The 18,101-nt window shown below is 55.1% G+C and overlaps 1 protein-coding gene across 1 annotated transcript in view; it reads right to left on the reverse strand.

Annotated features, from left to right (window-relative positions):
* Positions 1-1,761: 1,761 nt before the first annotated feature.
* Positions 1,762-18,101, reverse strand: part of CPNE2 (copine 2) — a 55,667-nt gene continuing 39,327 nt past the window's right edge. Inside the window, exons 13-16 of the mRNA XM_030796650.1 lie at positions 14,857-14,908; positions 12,411-12,544; positions 3,399-3,635; positions 1,762-2,177 (exon numbers count right to left, since the gene is read on the reverse strand). Coding sequence (XP_030652510.1) covers positions 2,070-2,177; positions 3,399-3,635; positions 12,411-12,544; positions 14,857-14,908 — 531 coding nt within the window. The 3' untranslated portion in view covers positions 1,762-2,069. The remainder of the gene's footprint in view (positions 2,178-3,398; positions 3,636-12,410; positions 12,545-14,856; positions 14,909-18,101) is intronic.

The raw sequence follows: 18,101 nt of genomic DNA on the forward strand, positions 1-18,101 counted from the left end.
TGGATGTGGGGACCGTGGCCACCACACCTGAGGAAGTGATCTGAGAGTGGGAGCATGTGGGATAGACCCCCACTGCAAGGCCAGGGCTTCGCCTTCACGTGGCCCAGTGGACGGCAGTCTCCCTAGTTTCACCAAGCTTGTAAGCCGCTCCCACGGGAAGGTGTAAGGGAGGAGTGGGATTCCACCCATGTTGCTGGCCTGGGGGCCAGTGCACTGTGGTTTTCCGAAGGACAGTCTGCAAATCAGAGCTCTGTGCAGTCCTGCGGCCCTCTTGAGAGAAGTGTCCCTAACAGATCCTTCAGCTGACTCTTGGTGTCCACAGAATCAGCAGGGGCACCAGAAGCTTAGGATGAAGGTATCCCTTACTTGCTCCCACCAGAAAAACTCTGGCTGGAGCTTACCAGGCACTAAGAGGTGGGAATCTACCTGCTGTGGTGCCCAATCCTAGCAGGCCCTAGTAAGAATTACTGGCCAGAAGAGTAAATGGGGACAAATGACTTTCCAGTTTCAGTGGCAGAGTGACAAATTCATTAGCAGCTTGAGCAAAAGGACCCCATCCAGAGCCAAGGGAAGGCATTCAATGCAGTGGAGCAAGTGTGGGCCATGAGGCAGCCAGACTTGGGTATGAGGCCTGGCTCTGCCTCTAGTAGACTTGATTCGCTTCTCTGCTTGTCTCCTCATCTCTGAAATGGTCACTGTCAGGAGCTATCGGAAGGGTTCACCAAGATAGTGCTTGCAGCCTGGGCAACATGGCAAAACTCCGTGTCTACAAAAATTAGCTGGGCGTGGTGGTGCATGTCTGTGTTCCAGCTACTCGTGAGGCTGAAGGTGGGAGGACTGCTTGAGCCCACAAGGTTGAGGCTGCAGTGAGCCGAGATCACACCACTGCACTCCAGCCTGGGTGGGACAGAGTGAGACCCTGTCTCAAAAAAGAAAAAGTGCCTCCAAAACACTGAACACGGAGGTGGAAACAGTGCTTAATAGGAGGGTTAGCTGTTGCTGGTTACACAGAAACCCGTGTCCAAGGGGCTACCTGGAGGTCCAAGCGGGAGTCAGGTGGATAAAGGAGAAAGAGGTGTTATGTGGAATAAAGGAGGGACCTGGGAGTGGGGCTGAACTTTCAGAGAGGGGTCCTCTGGCTGGTTTCATAAAACTGGGCCTGAGCCTAGAGAGGGGGATGCGGAAGAAAAAGCAGGGTCAGAAGCAGCCCCATTTGGGTCCTGAGGCCAGAGAGGCTTTCACAAACCTCTAGGTGGCCGACCCAAACACCCGGGAGACCCAAGGAGGAGCAGATGGGTGGCTGGGACTGCTGTCCAGTTGTGGGGTAGGGATATATCAGAAACTGGTATGGGCCTGCACATTCATTCTATTCATCCACAAATACTGAGTTTGTACAATGTGCCAGGTTCTGTGCCAGTTTAACAGGTTATCACTGTTAACTGGCAGTGATTTAACAGGTTATCATCTGGAATGCATGTCCCCATGCAGAAGTGACTACACCAACTTATCAGACTTGTGGGGTGGATTTTCATTTTCCATTTCCTTTCTCAGATCAGTGAGCCCGTCAGGTCCCTGCTGAGGAAGGAGCTGACGCAGGGACGTCTGAAACTCGTTTATTACCCTGAGTATATAACAAATAGAACACAGTCACAGTATTAAAAAAAACAGCAGGAATTAATTAGGTGCAGGCTACGACACGTATGGCACCAAGGACACGTTTCTTTCATCAGAGTCTGCAGCTGGTTACTTGGAAAAAGCCAGTTATGATTGTAAAAATTTTATTCTCAATAACAATTCCACTAAGATTATACAAAGTACATTCAATACTTAAGAATGGCAAAGGTGGGGAGAGGAGGAGAGGAAGCCAGTTTGGCCTGGAAGCATCAACAGTTGACTCTAACAAAGGAAGCCCAGCTGGGCTGGAGGAAGTTGGGGGTGGAGGTCTGGTTGTAAAAAATAAAAATGTGGATCGGTAGAAAAAGGCCACCCACAAGGAAGCAGGGTGAGCGTGCATGTTCCTGGGGGAGGGCAGGAGGCTCAGCTGACATGCTGCTGCTGGGCACTGGAGCTCAGGCAGGCTCTGAGTTGGTGGGGGGCAGGTTTTTATGCTTGAAATACTGCACAACTTGTTGGGGCAGCTCCGCCAGCACGGCTTTGGCCAAGGTCTCTTTTGCTGCCTGCAGGGTGGAGGAGGGTGGGGTGGGGAAGAGAGAGAATAAGGATTAATGACTGGAAGTTGTGAGCGGCACTATGCCCAGAGGGCTGCTACAGCAGGTGTCCATTGAGGACAAAATTAGGGCTGCGGGCCAGGGCTGTCTGCAAGTGGCGTCCCTTATCTCAGCCCAGGCCTGAAATTCCCCCTGATCGCAGTGACTTCCTTTAGGTTAGGTGTAAGTGTTACCTGGAGCACTTGAGATGCTTGGGAGTAACGGGTTAGGATGACTCCGTCTGCGGGAAGCACCTATGCGTCTGGCAAACATCTCTTGAGCACCTTCTTGGCGGGAATAAATGGGCCTGACAGTCTGGTTCACTAGTGAACGGCCAGCCACAGGCCAGGCACATGGAGGTACTCGGTCACCAACCTGTGCATGAAGGGGTGACCGATGCCCAGCGTTTGTCCTTAGGAAGCGAATGCTCCAGAAGGAGTAGAACCATCGCAGGCAACCCCAGAGGATGCCGGGCAGAGAGGTGAGGGCCACTGGGTGCAAACCAGCCTGGGCAGTTCTTGCTGAGGCTGGGTTAAGCCCCCAGCCAGCAGTACGGGGGTGGCATTACAGTACAGCAGTACAGTGGAGAGACTGCTCCCCTATGGGACTCCTCATGGACCCTGCTGCTAGGGCAGTGATCAGGAAGCCAACCCCGGCCTCCTTGTGGGCAGATCTGGGATCACCTGCAAATAAAGCCAGAGCCACTTCCAGGAACAGGGCTGAGGACACCATTCTCCCAGGCAGAGGGCTTTAGGGAGAGGAGGTCAACCTAAGATGACTGGGAGGCCTTGTTTTCCGTCTGCAAAATGAGGGGGCTTGCTGGGGTGTGATGATCAGGAAAACCCCTCTCTCCTCCTGCACTTTACACCACATGGATAGCCCCAGCCTCTCATCAGACCCCACTAGACAGCAGGTCCTCCAGGAAGCCCTGCCCCAGAGCCTCAGGCTAGATGCCCACGGCTCCATGTTCCATCAGTTTGTGGAAGCAAGTGCTCACACTATCACAATGGCCACCACCAGGGCAAGGCCTGGCATGGCGCCTGGCACATAGCAGGACCTCAGAAGAGCACAGTCAATGGAGTGGAGAAGTCTAGGATTGGGCCAGACAACCCCAAGACTCTCAAGCTTGATTATGAGCTATGGTGGCTGGGATCCTGTAACCGCCCCCTCCCAGCCCAAGCCCACACTCACGTTGCGGAACTCTCGAAAGGGAACGAACTGCACAATATCGCGGGCTGCCTCCTCCCCCGTGTGGGAGCGCAACGTGCGGCTGTCCCCATCCAGGAACTCCATGGCAGCGAAGTCTGCATTGCCCACGCCCACGATGATGATGGACATGGGCAGCTTGGAAGCCTGCACCACGGCATGCCGCGTCTCCTCCATGTCACTGATGACCCCATCCGTGATGATGAGGAGGATGAAGTACTGCTGCTGGGAGGGAGCCAACGGGGCACTCAGCAAGGCCGAGGCCCTGGCACCCCTTCTCCCTCCCTCCACCCCAAACCCTCTGAGTCCTGGAGGAAGGCAGTGCACCTTACCCAGCTGCAGCCAAGTCCCAGACAACTCGCTATGCATCCTGCTCTCAGCACCTCACCCCTGCAGGCCTCTCATGCTCTAAACTCTGACCTGGTCACAGCAGGAAGTACAAACTGCTCTCCCCTCCTGTCCTGTGTGTTATCTTAGACTCCCCCTTGGGGCCTCTGAGAGCCCTGGACTCTGGGCCTGGCCTTGCCGGTTGCTACACTGTGGGACTCTAGGCAACTGACTTGACTCATAGTGCCTCAGTTTCTTCATCTGCAAAGTGGGAGTTGTTGCAGATAATGTGCCTGACGTGGCAGTAGCCCAGTCAGCTGCATTCCCGACAGGCCCACAGCTGGTGCAGGAGGACTCATCTGGCTGATGGGCTGCTCTGGGACCAGTCTCCCCCTCTCTGCTGCACCTGGGCATGGGCACCTGTGACCCCCTCCATTCCCTACTCAACAGGGCAATCTGAGACACCTTGCAGGAGCTAAAGCAGGTCGTCTGGGCCAGGGCTTCCAGGAGTGTGGGACTCTGCTGACAAATAAGTGGATTTGGGTCACATCCCAAACACAGCACTGAGCACCATCAAGTCATCAAGTCACCCCGGAAGAGGACTGGTTTGCAGTGGCCTTTCAATTCTATGAACTGCACCCAGGAGCAAGTCTTGGTTTGGTACTACTGTGTCTTTCACGTCTCTCTAACGTTTGCTAAGCTTCTTATCAACGGAAAGGGAAGGCAGGAAGCCCAGAGCTTGAGGAGACAATAGTCTCCGGCTAGACTTTAATACCATTGTACAGCTTGTTGTGTTTATTTTTGTTACTCTCTATTTATGGCAAGTGATACTGCTTTTTTCATTTACACTGGGATATAGAGTTTCTTTATAAATTAAATTTTAAAAATTGAATAATTAGTGTGGGAGATATATAAAATACAAACTGTGAAGTGGGGCCGGGGTGTGCCTGAGTGAAGTGCAGGAAGGCTCATTGGACCATCGGAGGGTGAGGGCCCAGGATTCCAAATTGGCCAAGAACTCTTTTTTTTTTTTTTAGACTGAGTCTTGCTCTGTCGCCCACACTGGCACAACCTGGGCTCACTGCAACCTCCACCTCCTGGGTTCAAGTGATTCTCCTGCCTCAACCTCCCAAGTAGCTGGGATTACAGGCACCTGCCACCAGGCCTGGCTAATTTTTGTATTTTCAGTAGAGTTGGGGTTTCACCACGATGGCCAGGCTGGTCTCAAACTCCTGACCTCAGGTGATCCACCCGCCTCGGCTTCCCAAAGTGCTGGGATTACAGATGTGAGCCACCACGCCCAGCCAAGAACTTATTTTCAGCTCAGCTCTGTCCTTAGTACCCACTGACCCCTTGAGGGGAAGCTCAGTTTCCCCCATCTCTAACATCAACAGATCAGCTCTTGTGATCTTCATATCCTCTGTTTGGGGCTTTAGTCTTCCAGAAAGGGAAACTGGGGCTTAGCCTAGTCAAGGTCATGGAGCTAAGGAGGGTGGAACCAAGCTGGACCCCAGGTCAGCCCTTGGCCACCTTCATATCCAGCAAAGCCACTTGTTCCCTGGGGAGGTTGCAGAGGCTACAAGCTCAGCCTTCCAGGGTGCCTTGTTCCTGTCTGCCCGCCAAGTACAACTGTGGAGGGAAGGAGCAGGGTGAGCTGTGTGGAGACACGGACCCCACCACCCTCACCTCCAGCTCCAGGCAGCAGTGGTCTAGCTCCAGCACTGTGCCTTTAAGAGACCAATCCCTTGGCTGGGGATACCTGTTGCCATGGAGATGGCAGCCTGAATCCCACAGTGGAGGGCTACTGTTGCCAGCCCCCCATCCCTGGCTGTGAGGGGCCTCAGAAGCCCATCCAGACCCTACCCTTGACAGCCCACCATTGTTCCTGGGCCCCTTCCCTTAGGCGGCCCTCCAACCCCACCTCAATACCATCAGAAACAGTCCAGGGCAATATTTCTGGGACACCTAAGCAGACAGGTAGAAAGACACTAAGAGGCCAAGCAATGAAGAAAGAAAAGAATGCTTGGCCTTGGTCTAACGGGCCCCACCCTTCAGTGGGTGGGATCTGTCTCCAAGCCCGTTCCAGTTCAGGCAGGCAGTGCCCACTCCCTCCCCACATGGCCCTCCTGGCTCCCTCCTTTCTATTAGCCCCGTGCCTAGGAGATGTATGGGGCTCAGGCCTGGGCCTACCTCTTAGCTGGCAGCCCTCCTCCCTGGGGAGCCTGGGGGCAGACAGGGCCAGGTTCCTGCAGGACTGTGGGCACCAGTGGCCAGAGGAGGTGATACCACACAGTGACAGCTCTACACAGACCCTGCCTGTCACCCTCACTCTGACTCCCATTCTAGAGGAGTGGAGCTCAGACAGGTGATGTAACTTGTTGAGGCCTCACAGCCGGGAACTGGCACAGTCCAGATTGAACCCAGCCTGGCTGACTCCGAAGCTGGGGCTCTTTACATGATGTCCTCCTCCACCGCCCACTGGCACCAGTGGCCTGTCATTGTCTCCAGCAGAGGGGCCTGGCAGGGAAAAGCTTTCCTCCCACCCAGCATGCCAGTGTCTGAGGGCCTGAATATCCAGGATAGCAGCCCAGGGTGGGGCCCAGAGCCCTGGTACTGGACTTTAACCCGCACCCCTGTGTGCCAATCAACCAGCCACCATGCCCACACCCAGGAGCTTGGCCTCAGCGAGTGCCCAGCTGCGCCTGAGGTCAGCAGCCCAGACCTCGGCAGTGGAAGTGCAGCTGACAAGTCCCCGGCTTCCCACCCAGCCTGGACAAAGCCAGAGTTGCTCAGGAGCCTCAAACGTCTATTACACAGCCCTACCCCCAGGACAGATCAAAGGGGAGGGGGCTGTAGATGGAGAGAACGGAGGGTGGAATCGGGTGCAAGGGGTTGGAAGAGGCTCTGCAGGCTCTGTTGCCTCTGCAGATGGCCCTGGTTCACCCTGTCCCCAGCATTCCCACCTCCAGAAACAGCCCATCACTGTCAGATTGAATCCAAAAACCCAACTCCCAACAAGGACGAAGCAACTCTTGCCTTTACCCCGAGGTTCTTCAGGTTTCTAGGGCTGTAAACAACTGCTTCCCCTAATGCATTTAACGTGTGATTTGATTTATAAGAAATTGACTTGACCACAACAGTTCCAGGCAGAGTCTAGGGAAGCTGTACTTACTCCCTAGCTCATTTCAGGGAAGTTGGCAGCTGAGGACCCTGCGAGGGGAGTGGGTGGAATTCCCAGGGAGCTGGCTGGGTGCTTCCCAGCTCCCCCTCCACTGGGACACCAGACACCTGGGTGACCAACCAGGAATGGGCCATGAATAGCAAGGGGCCAAGGCAGAGGGAAAGATGAAGGCCTGAGATAGGAGACCCCCAAGGCCCACTCAAACCTGCATAAGACCTTCCAGTGGCTCCCCACCGCCCTCCAGAGAAAACCCAGATTCCTCAATGGCTTCCGAGGCCCCCCGCAGGAGCTGGCCTACCTTTCAGCCTCACCTCGCCCCACCTCGTCCTCTTTCAGCACATTCCTTCCTTCTGGTACACCCACACACCAAACCTCCAGGCCTCGGCACGTGCCGTTCGTTCCCTCCGCCTGAGACACTCCACGCACACACATCCTTTAGGAGGCTAACTCAAGCATCCTCCAAGTTTCAGCTCACATGTCACTTTCCCAAGAAGCCTTTCCTGAGCCCTCCATCTGGGTCAGATGCCACCTCTGCCCGTGCTCCCATCACCTCAGGCTTAGTCCCCCTGCCTCCTGCTCCTGGCCTAGGGCTCCTCACTAGACTGCAGGCTCTGGGAGGGCAGAGGCCCTGTCTCACTCATCACGGTCTCCCCAGTGCTACGCAGAAGTTGCTCGGTAAAGATGTGTTGAGTGAATGAATGGGAGAGTGCAGCCCTGCCTAGAGAGAGGCTTCCACCACCTGCTCTCAATTTCCTGTATGTGGGTGTGCATCGGTGCACATATGTCTGGGGATGGGGAGGGTGAAGCCACACCAAATATTCTTCCCCAAACTAAAAAACGGCTGACAAAACCATCAGGGGATAATTCATAAATGACTTCCTTTTGCTTTGGGACTAATTGTGCTTGGCATCACTGAATGCTAGCCCAAGAGGTGTCCCCAAAAGATTCGGCCAGCAGGGAAGCACTTTATGTGTGCCAGGCACTATGCTGAGCAATTTCTATGCCTATCTAGTTCTAGAAGGCAGGGACTGTTTCCATTATCCTCGTCGCACAGATGAGGAAACAAGTTCACAGAGTTTAAGCTACCTGCTCTGGGTCCCACGAAGTCAGGAAGTTGGGGAGCTGGGATTTGAACCTCCCAGAGCTTGAGGCTGAACCACCAGGCAGCCCCACCTCCCCTCCACTGGTGCACCCTGAGGCCAAGGGGATAAGGTAAGGCAGGAGGTAGAGAATGGCCTTATCTGTTCTTGGACATCAGAGTGGGAGGGCCTGATAAGAGGTCCCTTGGCCCCACTCCTGCAGGTTAGAGATGCTCAGACATCCCCTGAGGTCACACAGCCTGGGTGGGTGACAGAGCTTTTCCAGCAGAAGGGAGCCAGGAGGTGGCTGCCTCCCCCAGGCCGGGAGGACCAAGTCGCAGTAAAAGTGGCTGGGATGTCCAGAGGACTAGCACCAGGTGCTTGGGCCTCAAGTCCTTCTGCTTCTTCCCTCTGGGGAGCTCTCCGCAGCTGCTCCCCAGAACACACAAATGCCCTTCCTGGCCTTTCCTGGGGCCCAAACCCACTCAGACCTGGGTCCAGCAGATAATAGACCCACCTCTCCCCAGGACCCTGGTTCCTGCCCAGTCCTGCCCCAGCTCTGCAGGTGCAGCAGTGAAAGGTCCCTGGCGCTAACACTGGGCTGCACACCCGCTCCCTGCCCCACATTTTTCCCCTTAACAAACATGCAAGACTTTCTTTTTCTATCCCTTTGAAAGCCTACTCAGGGTGGGCAAGACTGGGTGGGACAATGGCCTGGCACCCGAACAGGAGGGAGTGCAAGGTGAAGCCTGCCTCTTGCTATGCCCTCTCTAGTCAGTTCTAGCCCAGCAAACCCAGGAATTAAAAAAAAAAAAAAAAAAAAAAAAAAAAAAAAAATCCCGGCCAGGTGCCATGGCTCATGTCTGTAATCCCAGCACTCTGGGAGGCTGAGGTGGGCGGATCAGTTGAGGTCAGGAGTTCAAGACCCAGCGTGGCCAACATGGTGAAACTCTGTTTCTACTAAAAATACAAAAATTAGCCCAGCATGGTGGCAGGTGCTTGTAATCCCAGCTACTCAGGAGGTTGAGTCAGGAGAATCGCTTGAACCCAGGAGGTGAAGATTGCAATGAGCTGAGACTGTGCCACTGCACTTCAGCCTGGGCAACAGAATGAGACTTTGTCTCAAAAAAAAAAAAAAAAAAAAATCCCTCCCAGGCCCTTCCCAGTTACTGCCCATTAAGCCTGCACCTAGGTCCTCACAGCACACTGGGGGTTTACTATGCCCATTTCATAAGAGGAAATGGGTCTGGGTGCAGTGGCTCACATCTGTAATCCCAGCACTTTGGGAGGCTGAGGCAGGAGGATCACCTGAGGACAGGGGTTCGAGACAGGCCTGGCCAACATAGTGGAACCCTATCTCTACTAAAAATACAAAAAATTAACTGGGCGTGGTGGTGGGCACCTGTAATCCCAGCTACTCAGGATGCTGAGGCAGGAGAATCGCTTGAACCCGGGAGGCGGAGGTTGCAGTGAGCCGAGATCACACCATTGCACTCCAGCCTGGGCAACAAGAGCGAAACTCTGTCTCAAAAAACAGAAAGAGGAAATGGGTTTAGAGCAGGAAACATTCCATTCCATTAAGAAGAAACATGCCCCAGGCTCCGAGTTGCCAGGGTCAGGGCCGGGACCTCCTTCCGGCACTCTGAGCTCCTTCTGGCCAGGTGCTGCCTCCACGTCCTGCGCTTCCTGTTCCCTCTACCCTGGCCACGCTTCCCTGAGCGCTTTGCTGACCTGTCCTTCTCTGTCCCTCAGGTCTTTTTGGGTGCCAGGTGCTGAGTGATCTTATTTAATCCTAATACTACCTCCTCCTGATTGATCCTATTAGTTTTCCCACTGTACAAATGAGGAAACTAAGGTGACGTGACTTGCCCAAGTCACACAGTGAGGAAGGGACAGCAGCAGGATTCAAACCCTGGCACCTGCCACTCCAGGGTACCCATTTTTCCCACAGATCCTCTGCTGCCTCCTGAACCATCAGAACAGGCTCTGCCCCTGCCTGCTCCTATTGAAACCGCCTTTGCAAAATTATAACTGAGGAAATTATGACAGTGAAAGAAATCAGACCTAACTGACTCCATCTTGCTTCTAACCCTTCAACTGTCCTTGTTTATTCCTCGGTGTAGGCCAAACTAACTTTGGGAAGGGATTCAGCTCTTGGTTTGACTGAAACAAACTGATAACAGCCCATTCCCAAAAAGACCCTCTTCTTGCCTGGGGTCCAGTATGTCTTTGCAGGACTAACAAATCAGCTACAGATTAGAAATTACAGTTTAGGAGTCATGCAGCCTCTGGCTCCAAGAGTCTGAACCTCTCCAAATTAGGGATGTCACTATTGTGAAACCTAAGATCAGTGCTTGAGATATTTTGCAGACCCTGCACTCCATGGATCAGCTGACACCACCCAGACCGGTAATCTGGCTCAATCAGTTCTGCCATCGTACCCAGGAACAGAAGACAGCAAGAAAAACTCACTTCAACCCCCTATGATTCCATCTCCAGCCTGACCAATCAGCACTCCCCACTTTCCAAGCTTCTCCTTGCCACATTATCTTTAAAAACTCTGATCCCCAAATGCTCGGGGAGACTGATTTGAGTAATAATAAAAGTCCGGTCTCCTGCACAACCGGCTCTGTGTGAATTACTCTTTCTCCATTGCAATTCCCCTGTCTTGATAAATCATTCTGTCTAGGCAGTGGGCAAGGTGAACCCACTGGGCAGTTGCACTATCTTTCCCACCACCTCCCAGAAGTCAACTGCCACCTCCCTGGTGACCAGGTGCCTCCCTCCTCTGGCTGGTCCCAATGGTCCCCTTAGGCATGGGACCAGGTCCCTTTCCCTGGGGGAGGAGGCTCTGACTGAGCTTGTACAACTCACATCCCTCAGCCAGTGCTGACTTCATCCATTCACAGCATGATGAGCGTGCACAGCCCAGGTGCTGGACCAGGTGCGGAGAGAAGGATGTGAACTAGATGTTGCCAACCATCATCAGGGTCAGCCAGGAACAGGCAGAGAAGGCAAGAGATCTGCTTCATATAGGTGGTCAGGGAAGGCTGCTTGGGGGAGGAGGCCCTGAGGGAGAGCCTTGCAGAGTCCAGGAAGGACCTGCGGGGGAACAGCTGGGAGTGCTCGAAGAACACAGAGGGGGTTAGGTGGCAGAATCATCCTAAGAGAAGGAAAGGGCTGTGCAGTCAGTGAGCGGGTCGGTAAGGAAGGCAGAGGCTGGCCTCAGGGGATCCAATCTGATGGCAAAGGGTTTTTGGCAGGGCAGCGGCTGGATCTGACCCTCCAGTGGGGGAAACAAATGGTAGCTTGTGGACTGGTGGTGTGAGGAGTGGTGAGGGCAGCTGCAGGGTCCAGTGAGAGACCTGTGGCCAAGGGGAAGTGGGTGAATTTGGGATATGTTAGAGTCTAGTAAAATGAACACTCTAGAAGTGACTTCAGCAACCCTCTTCTTTCAATGGAGGTGGAAGATGAGAAAGGGGCAGGGGCTGGCCGAGGTCTCCCAGGAGGTAGTGGCCAGAAAGGAATTGGAGTCAAGTCTCCTCAACCCAGACCAGCATCCAGGCTGGGTGCCTGATTCCCCATCATGGTGCTGGAGCCTGAGGAGCAGGGCTGGGTCAGGGGCTAAGAAGTCCTATGCATAGGGCATGTAGGTCAGTCAGGTCCCCAAGGTCAGGAGAAGGCAGAAGGGACATCAGATAACTGCCCTTAGGGCAGGGGGAGAAGACCCCTCAACTCATACTGCAGAGAGAGGCAAGGGCAGGTCATGGTAGAAATGGGGAGGTGGGCAAGGTAACCCTTGGTGACCCCATCACTGGCATCAGACCCTGCCAGTAGGGCCTGCCTGGGAGCCAGTCTGCAGCTGGGGGCGGGAGAAGGGAAGGGAGACCAGGGCTGCAGATGCCTGGGATGGCTGCTTACCATATATTCCAGATGCCATGCAGCTACTTTGGCAGCCTCAGGCCGGGCCAGTGAGGCTCTAGGCTTGTTGCTGAGTGTAGGGCCAGGGCCAGACAGTTCAGTAGCCCTCAGTGTGAGGCAGGGGCAGCTCTGATTGGAACTAGGTGGCTCAGAAGGGTCAGTGTTAGGGCCTCAGGGATCACCACCTCCAGTTTTCCATCTTGTTACTCTTGTGGGAATAACGAGTACCTCGCCCTGGGGAGACATCTCCCATTGATCACAGCCCTGCTTCCTGCTCAGCACGAATGGATTTGCTTTCTCCAGTCTGTGCTCCAGGAAGCCAGGACCAATCAAGTTAAGCTTGACTCAACTCTTAAAACACGTGAAGGTAAAGCAAGGCCCAGAGGTGTCCACTAGGATTTAAAGCAAAGAGAAGGCAGAATATCCTGCTCCCCAGCCCAGAGGACGTACGTGGTTCCTGGCATGCCTGGCTTGCAGCTGCCTACTCACCGTGGCCGTCTGCTGCTGTGTGGCCTGGGCCGCAAACCGGGCCACGTGGTTGACGATGGGGGAGAAATTGGTAGGACCGTAGAAGCGAATGTGGGGCAGGCAAGCTGAGTACGCCTGGGCAATACCATCCACACCTGCCTCAGGAGAAGAGTCTGGATCAGCCAGGTCTCCCTGACCCCATACCCACTCTCATCTCCCTGCTGATAAAGCATCTATTTCATGCTTACCCAAAATTGTCCTGCCATGGCTAGCATAGGCCTCGTGAGACTGGAAGCTGCCAGAGGGAAGGGCCAGCATGGTAGAAAGCCAAGAGCCCTGAATGTGAAGTCAGACAGGCCTGAAGAGTTTGAATCCTGCCTTTTCTTTGAGACGGAGTCTTGCTCTGTCACCCAGGCTAGAGTGCAGTGACAGGATCTTGGCTCACTGCAATCTCCACCTCCCAGGTTCAAGCAATTCTCCTGCCTCAGCCTCCCAACTAGCTGGGACTACAGGCATGTGTCACCGCACCCGGCTAATTTTTGTATTTTTAGTAGAGGCAGGGTTTTGCTGTTACCCAGGCTGGTCTCAAACTCCTGACCTCAGGTGATCTGCCCACTTTGGCCTCCCAAAGTGCTGGGATTACAGGCGTGAGTCACCGCGTCCAGCCTAAATTCTGCCTTTCTCAGCTGTGGGACCTGCGGCAAGTAGTTTAATCTTTTTGAGGCTATATCTTTATCTGTCAATGGGACTGATAATCTACACTCTGGCAGTTGGCAGGAGGGGGGTCTCTCAGGCCTTTCCAAAGAAGGGGCTTGGCAAAGCTTGCAGTGATGCTTTGAGACCATGGGAAGCCATCTGGAGGTCCATTCTGGATATGCTATGGCTTCTGTTCAGGGTTGGGGGATCGAGGCATTTGCACAGTGCCTGTACAGAGTAGGTGCTCTGTAAATAGCTGCTGTTATGAGCACAATGCCCTGTAGCCCTGCCCAGAGGCCTCTGGCCAGGGATGAAGTTGACCAACCAAAATATCTCTGGAGATCTACCCCAAATCAGACAGCCTGGCCCAGCTTTGGGGATCCCCAGGGAAGGTAGATGCTATGTTGAAGCCAAGTCCTAGGCTGAAAGGTCTCATGATGGTAGAAACAGCCCTCTTCCATACCCACCTGCATCCCCTCTCCTCCACTCAGAGTTTTCTTCCTCCCTTCCTCCATCCCTCCCTTCCTTCCTTCCATCTTCCTCTTTCTTTCTTTCTTTCTTTCTTCCTTTCTTCCTCCCTCCCTCCCTCCCCTCCTCCCTCCCTTCCTCCTTTCCTTCCTTCCTTCCTCCCTCCCTCCTTCTCCCTTCCCCTTCCCCTTCCCTTCCTTTCCTTTTCTGTCTCTCTCTTTCCTTTCTTTCTCTTCTCCTTCCTTTTTTTTTTTTTTTTTTTTTGAGACAGAGTCTCGGTCTGTTACCCAGGCTGGAGTGCAGTGACATGATCTCAGCTCACTGCAACCTCTGCTACCTGGGTTCAAGTGATTCTCCCACCTCAGCCTCCTGAGTAGCTGGGATTACAGGTGCGCACCACCATGCCTGGCTAATTTTTGTAGTTTTAGTACAGACGGGGTTTCACAATCTTGGCCAGGCTGGTCTTGAACTCCTGACCTCTGATCTACCCACCTCGGCCTTCCAAAGTGCTGGGATTACAGGTGTGACCCTCCCTTCCCCTCCCCATCTCTCTCTTTCTTTCCTCCCACCTCAGCCTCCTGAGTAGCTGGGACCACAGGCATACGCCACCATGCCTGGGTAATTTTTTTAATTTGTAGAAACGGGGTCTCCCTCTATTGCCCAGGCTGGTCTTGAACTCCTAGGCTCAAGCGCTCCTCCTGCCTCAGCTTCCCAAAGTGCTGGGATTACAGGCATGAGCCACGGCATGCGGCCTCTAATAGCTTCTTAACTGTCCCTAGGAGGCTCAGAAACCCTCTTAGGCCCAGGAGTGGGGATGAACACAGACACCACACTCACTTCCCAGCCCCTGCTTCCCCCTGATCCCCTCCCAGAGCAGGGCTGGCCTTCCCAGCAAGGGGGTGGGTGGGAAGGAGGTGAAAGCAGGTGTGTCTGGTGCCACCCTCACCTCCTCCTGGTTTACACAGGGCTTCCTGTCAGTGGCTTCCTGTAATTCTCACTGAATCACCCAGTAAAGTGAGAAGAGCAGCTGTCATAGTTTTCCTGGAGCAGGTAAGGAGGCAAAGGCCCAAGAGGTACAGTGACCTTTCCAAGGTCCCACAGCTAGGAAGGGCAGCAGCTGGCCTTGAATCCAGGACTATCTGACTCCAAACTGCAGCTCTTCCCCCTCTGTCACTCTGAACAACAGTAAGGGGGAGGGGAAAGGAGAAAGCAATGAAAACCTGTCCTCTGCCCTCCCTCCACCCAGGGAGCTGGCCAGGCCTGTAGCAAACACAGGGCAGCTGCAGGCGGGTCTGACACTCACCTGAGCAGAAGGGGTTGGTGGGGTTGAAGTTGATGGCAAACTCATGGGAGACCTGAAACGCAGAGAAAACGCTGAGCTGCAGCCTCCCGCCCCCAAACCCAGACCCAGGCCGCCACCCACTGCCAGGCCAAGCCTCCCTTTGAGAGCACCGGCTCGTAACCCCCACCCCTACCCTCCTCTAGGCCACTGATACCCCCCACATCTGCTTTTCATCTCCACTGCTGGGTGTGACCCACAGAGAGGCCCAACCACCCTCTCCTCATAGTGGAGGAAACTGAGACCCTGGTGTGTCACCCTGGGCTCTTCTGGGGACTGGCGCTGCCTATGCCCCGTCAGTCCTCTAAGAGTCCTGGGTGGGACAGGGATTCCCCTGTGGGCCAGGGTTCCAGGATGCTCCCTCATCACTGCTACTGCTGGATGTGGGCTCCACAATTAGAGCACCGCTTCTCCGGGCTTCAGAGGCTTTTCCTACCTTAATAGTAAGCAAAGGGGCTTAGAGGGGAGCCCGCCTTGTGCCAGACAGCCAAATGGGGGTGAGCTGACAGCCCGCTCAGAGCTGACCTGGCGATCAGGGAGTGTAAGGGGGCTGCAAGAGGAGCGGATGGGGCTATCACAGGCTCCCCAGGGACTCATCCTGCTTCTCTGCCTCCAGGCCCAGCACTCAGCCCCAGAGGATCATCAGAGGCTGACCCGGACACTCCGGGACACTGCTGCACCCATCACATCCAGCTGCTGCTGCTCACATGGCTTCGGGGTACAGAAGGACTCATAACTGGCCCCATTCAGGGCTGTGGGTGAGACTGCAGTGCCTGCAGAACCCAGGGCCTGGGGAGATGCTGCAGAGCTCAGATGGGGGACAGCCCCTCCTTTCTTCCCTCCCCTGCAGCCCTACAGCCCCAAATCCCCCTCATCCCCCTTCCTACCACGTACCACATCCACATTCAGTGCTGTGCCGGAATCCCCTTACTCCTTCCTCATAACACCCCAATGGAAGGGCACCTGTTATCACCTCATCTTATGGATGACAGAACAGACACAGAGTGGACTAGAATTTTCCCACATTTCCTGGCGGACAGAGCTGGGACTCGAACTGAGGTCAGGCTACCACCAGAGCTCACGCTAACCTCCAAAGGCGTTCCTCCCCCAGGGATTTTCAATGAGGAGGGTGGAGGGGTGCCCAGGGCAAAGCGACCGCCTCCCTGGTCCTCAGCTGCAGGGGAAGGGCTTTTGTCTGGGCACAGACAATCTCAGACAGACGCTTCAGCTCCAAGACACGATGATGGGGGTACTGGGAGGCTCTCCTGCATCCAGCGTCCCCATTTTACAAATAAACAAACCGAGGCCCAGAAAAGGGAAGCCAGGCACCAGAGCCACACGGTCGAATGGGCCTGAGACCCAGTGCCCTCCCCTCCCCTGGGGGTGGGAGTTGGTCTTACTCCTGGGGGAGAGGGCAGGGACCCAGTAGTGGGGCTCAGTCTGGCCTCTCTGGCAGCCCGGGGGAGGGGAGGCATCGGGAGGACTCCTCCCTGTTTCGGGCAATGGGGTTTTCCGTTCTTTGCTGTCCGCTTTAGGTGCCTGGCACAGAGCCAGTCCTCTGGTGTCCCTCTTGGGTCCTGTCCCTGTCCAGGGCCCCCTTCACCCTGTCCCCAGTCTGGGCTCCAGGTTTGGGGGCTGGAGGTCCCTGTTGCCATGGAGACTGCCTGAGCCTCTGTAGAGATTACGAGGGGGGCTTGTATGGAGGGGCTGAGAGAGAAAATGGTTGCCAGGGAAACAGGCCTCCCTTGGGCCAAAGACTTCCCGAAAAATCAGATTTTAGGAGATTTTAGAGACCACAGTGGGAAAGCCCCCTGCTGATAGGGGTGGAGGAATATTTTGCCTTCTCGGGCCCCCCACTCTTCATCCCCACTCTTCCCCCCCCTTTATTTGGGGAGGGCCCAGCCTTCTGGTCAGGGGGGCTGTGGAAGGTTGTCCATCCGCCCCAGAGGCCCCAGAGGTTGCCTCCTCTAGCAACTCCATTTCATAGCTGGAAAGAGTGAGGTTCCCAGAGGGCCAGGGAGTGCCCAGGTCACACAGTGGGGCCTGGGGACAAGTGTCCATGCTACCAGCAGTGGCAGCTCAGCCCCTCCCATACTGGCTGCCCTGGTTTGCCTGAGAAAAGTCATAAACAGGACAAGTTCCTGGAGGCCACAGAAGCTGATGAGGGGCCCCTGGGGACTGGCTGCCGGCCACAGGCCTTTGTCCTGGGACTCCTGTTGCCTTCTGACAGCCAATGGCCCTGTTCACCCAACCTGGCCTGGCTCAGCCTTGAGGTCAGGGAGTTACTTCAGGCTCAGTTCCTTGAGGCCCTGGCTGAGGCAGGTGGTAGAGGCAGGGGGTGGGGCATGGAGAAAGCCCAAGGGATATCAGAGTGACTGTCCTCTCTGAGCCTCAGTTTCCCCACCTGCAGAGTATGCTCCCCCTCCTTCCAGACCTTTGCACAGACTGTGCCTTCTGCCCAGATCCCGTTCCTCATCTGAGTAACTCTGCTCACATTGAAGGGCCAAGACCTCATGCCATCTCCAAAGGGAAACATGTCCTGAGCCCCTCAGCCACTCTCTGGGGCAGGAGTTCTCTCTGGGATCATCTGGGCCACCCTCAGGGAGAAACTGAGGTCTCAAAGGGAGGCAGCCTGGTCGCATGCTCCTTCTGGCTCCTTCTAGCTTCCCACCCTCAGAGAACCGACCCCTCTGTTTGTTCAGGCCTGGGGTCCCAAATTTGGGCTAGGTCCCAAATTCATTCTGTCAACAAACAATAATAGCACTGCACACTGCAGGCCAGGTGTTCCATGAGGGCAGGGCTCTGGGCAGGAAGAAGGGCCCCCATGTGAGAGTGAGCATGGCTCCCAGAGGGCAGGCCACTCCCCGAAATTCTAGGTGAAAATAGGTGGCAGAAGCCCAGGAGAGGGAGCAGCAGGCTGAGTGAAGGCCATGTGCAAAGGCCCTGAGGTGGGAGTGAATGAAGGAGCTTCAGGCAGCAGGAGTGAGGCAAGTCAGAATGCCAGAGAGGGTGAGGGGCCAGGAGGGGCCAGGCCTGGCGGCTCCCGTGGCAGGGGGAGGTGGGACACAGCATCTGTCCTTTCCTAGCCGGGATGCAGCATCTTTCTTGGCACTGCCGGGCACTCCAGCCTGGCCAAGCCCCGGCCTCCCCAGCATCGCCCTGTGACATTTACAAGGAGGCTTTTGCTCAAGAAAACACCTCATTCAGTT

The sequence above is a fragment of the Nomascus leucogenys genome, chromosome 2, assembly GCF_006542625.1.
Source record: "Nomascus leucogenys isolate Asia chromosome 2, Asia_NLE_v1, whole genome shotgun sequence".
NCBI lineage: Eukaryota > Metazoa > Chordata > Mammalia > Primates > Hylobatidae > Nomascus > Nomascus leucogenys.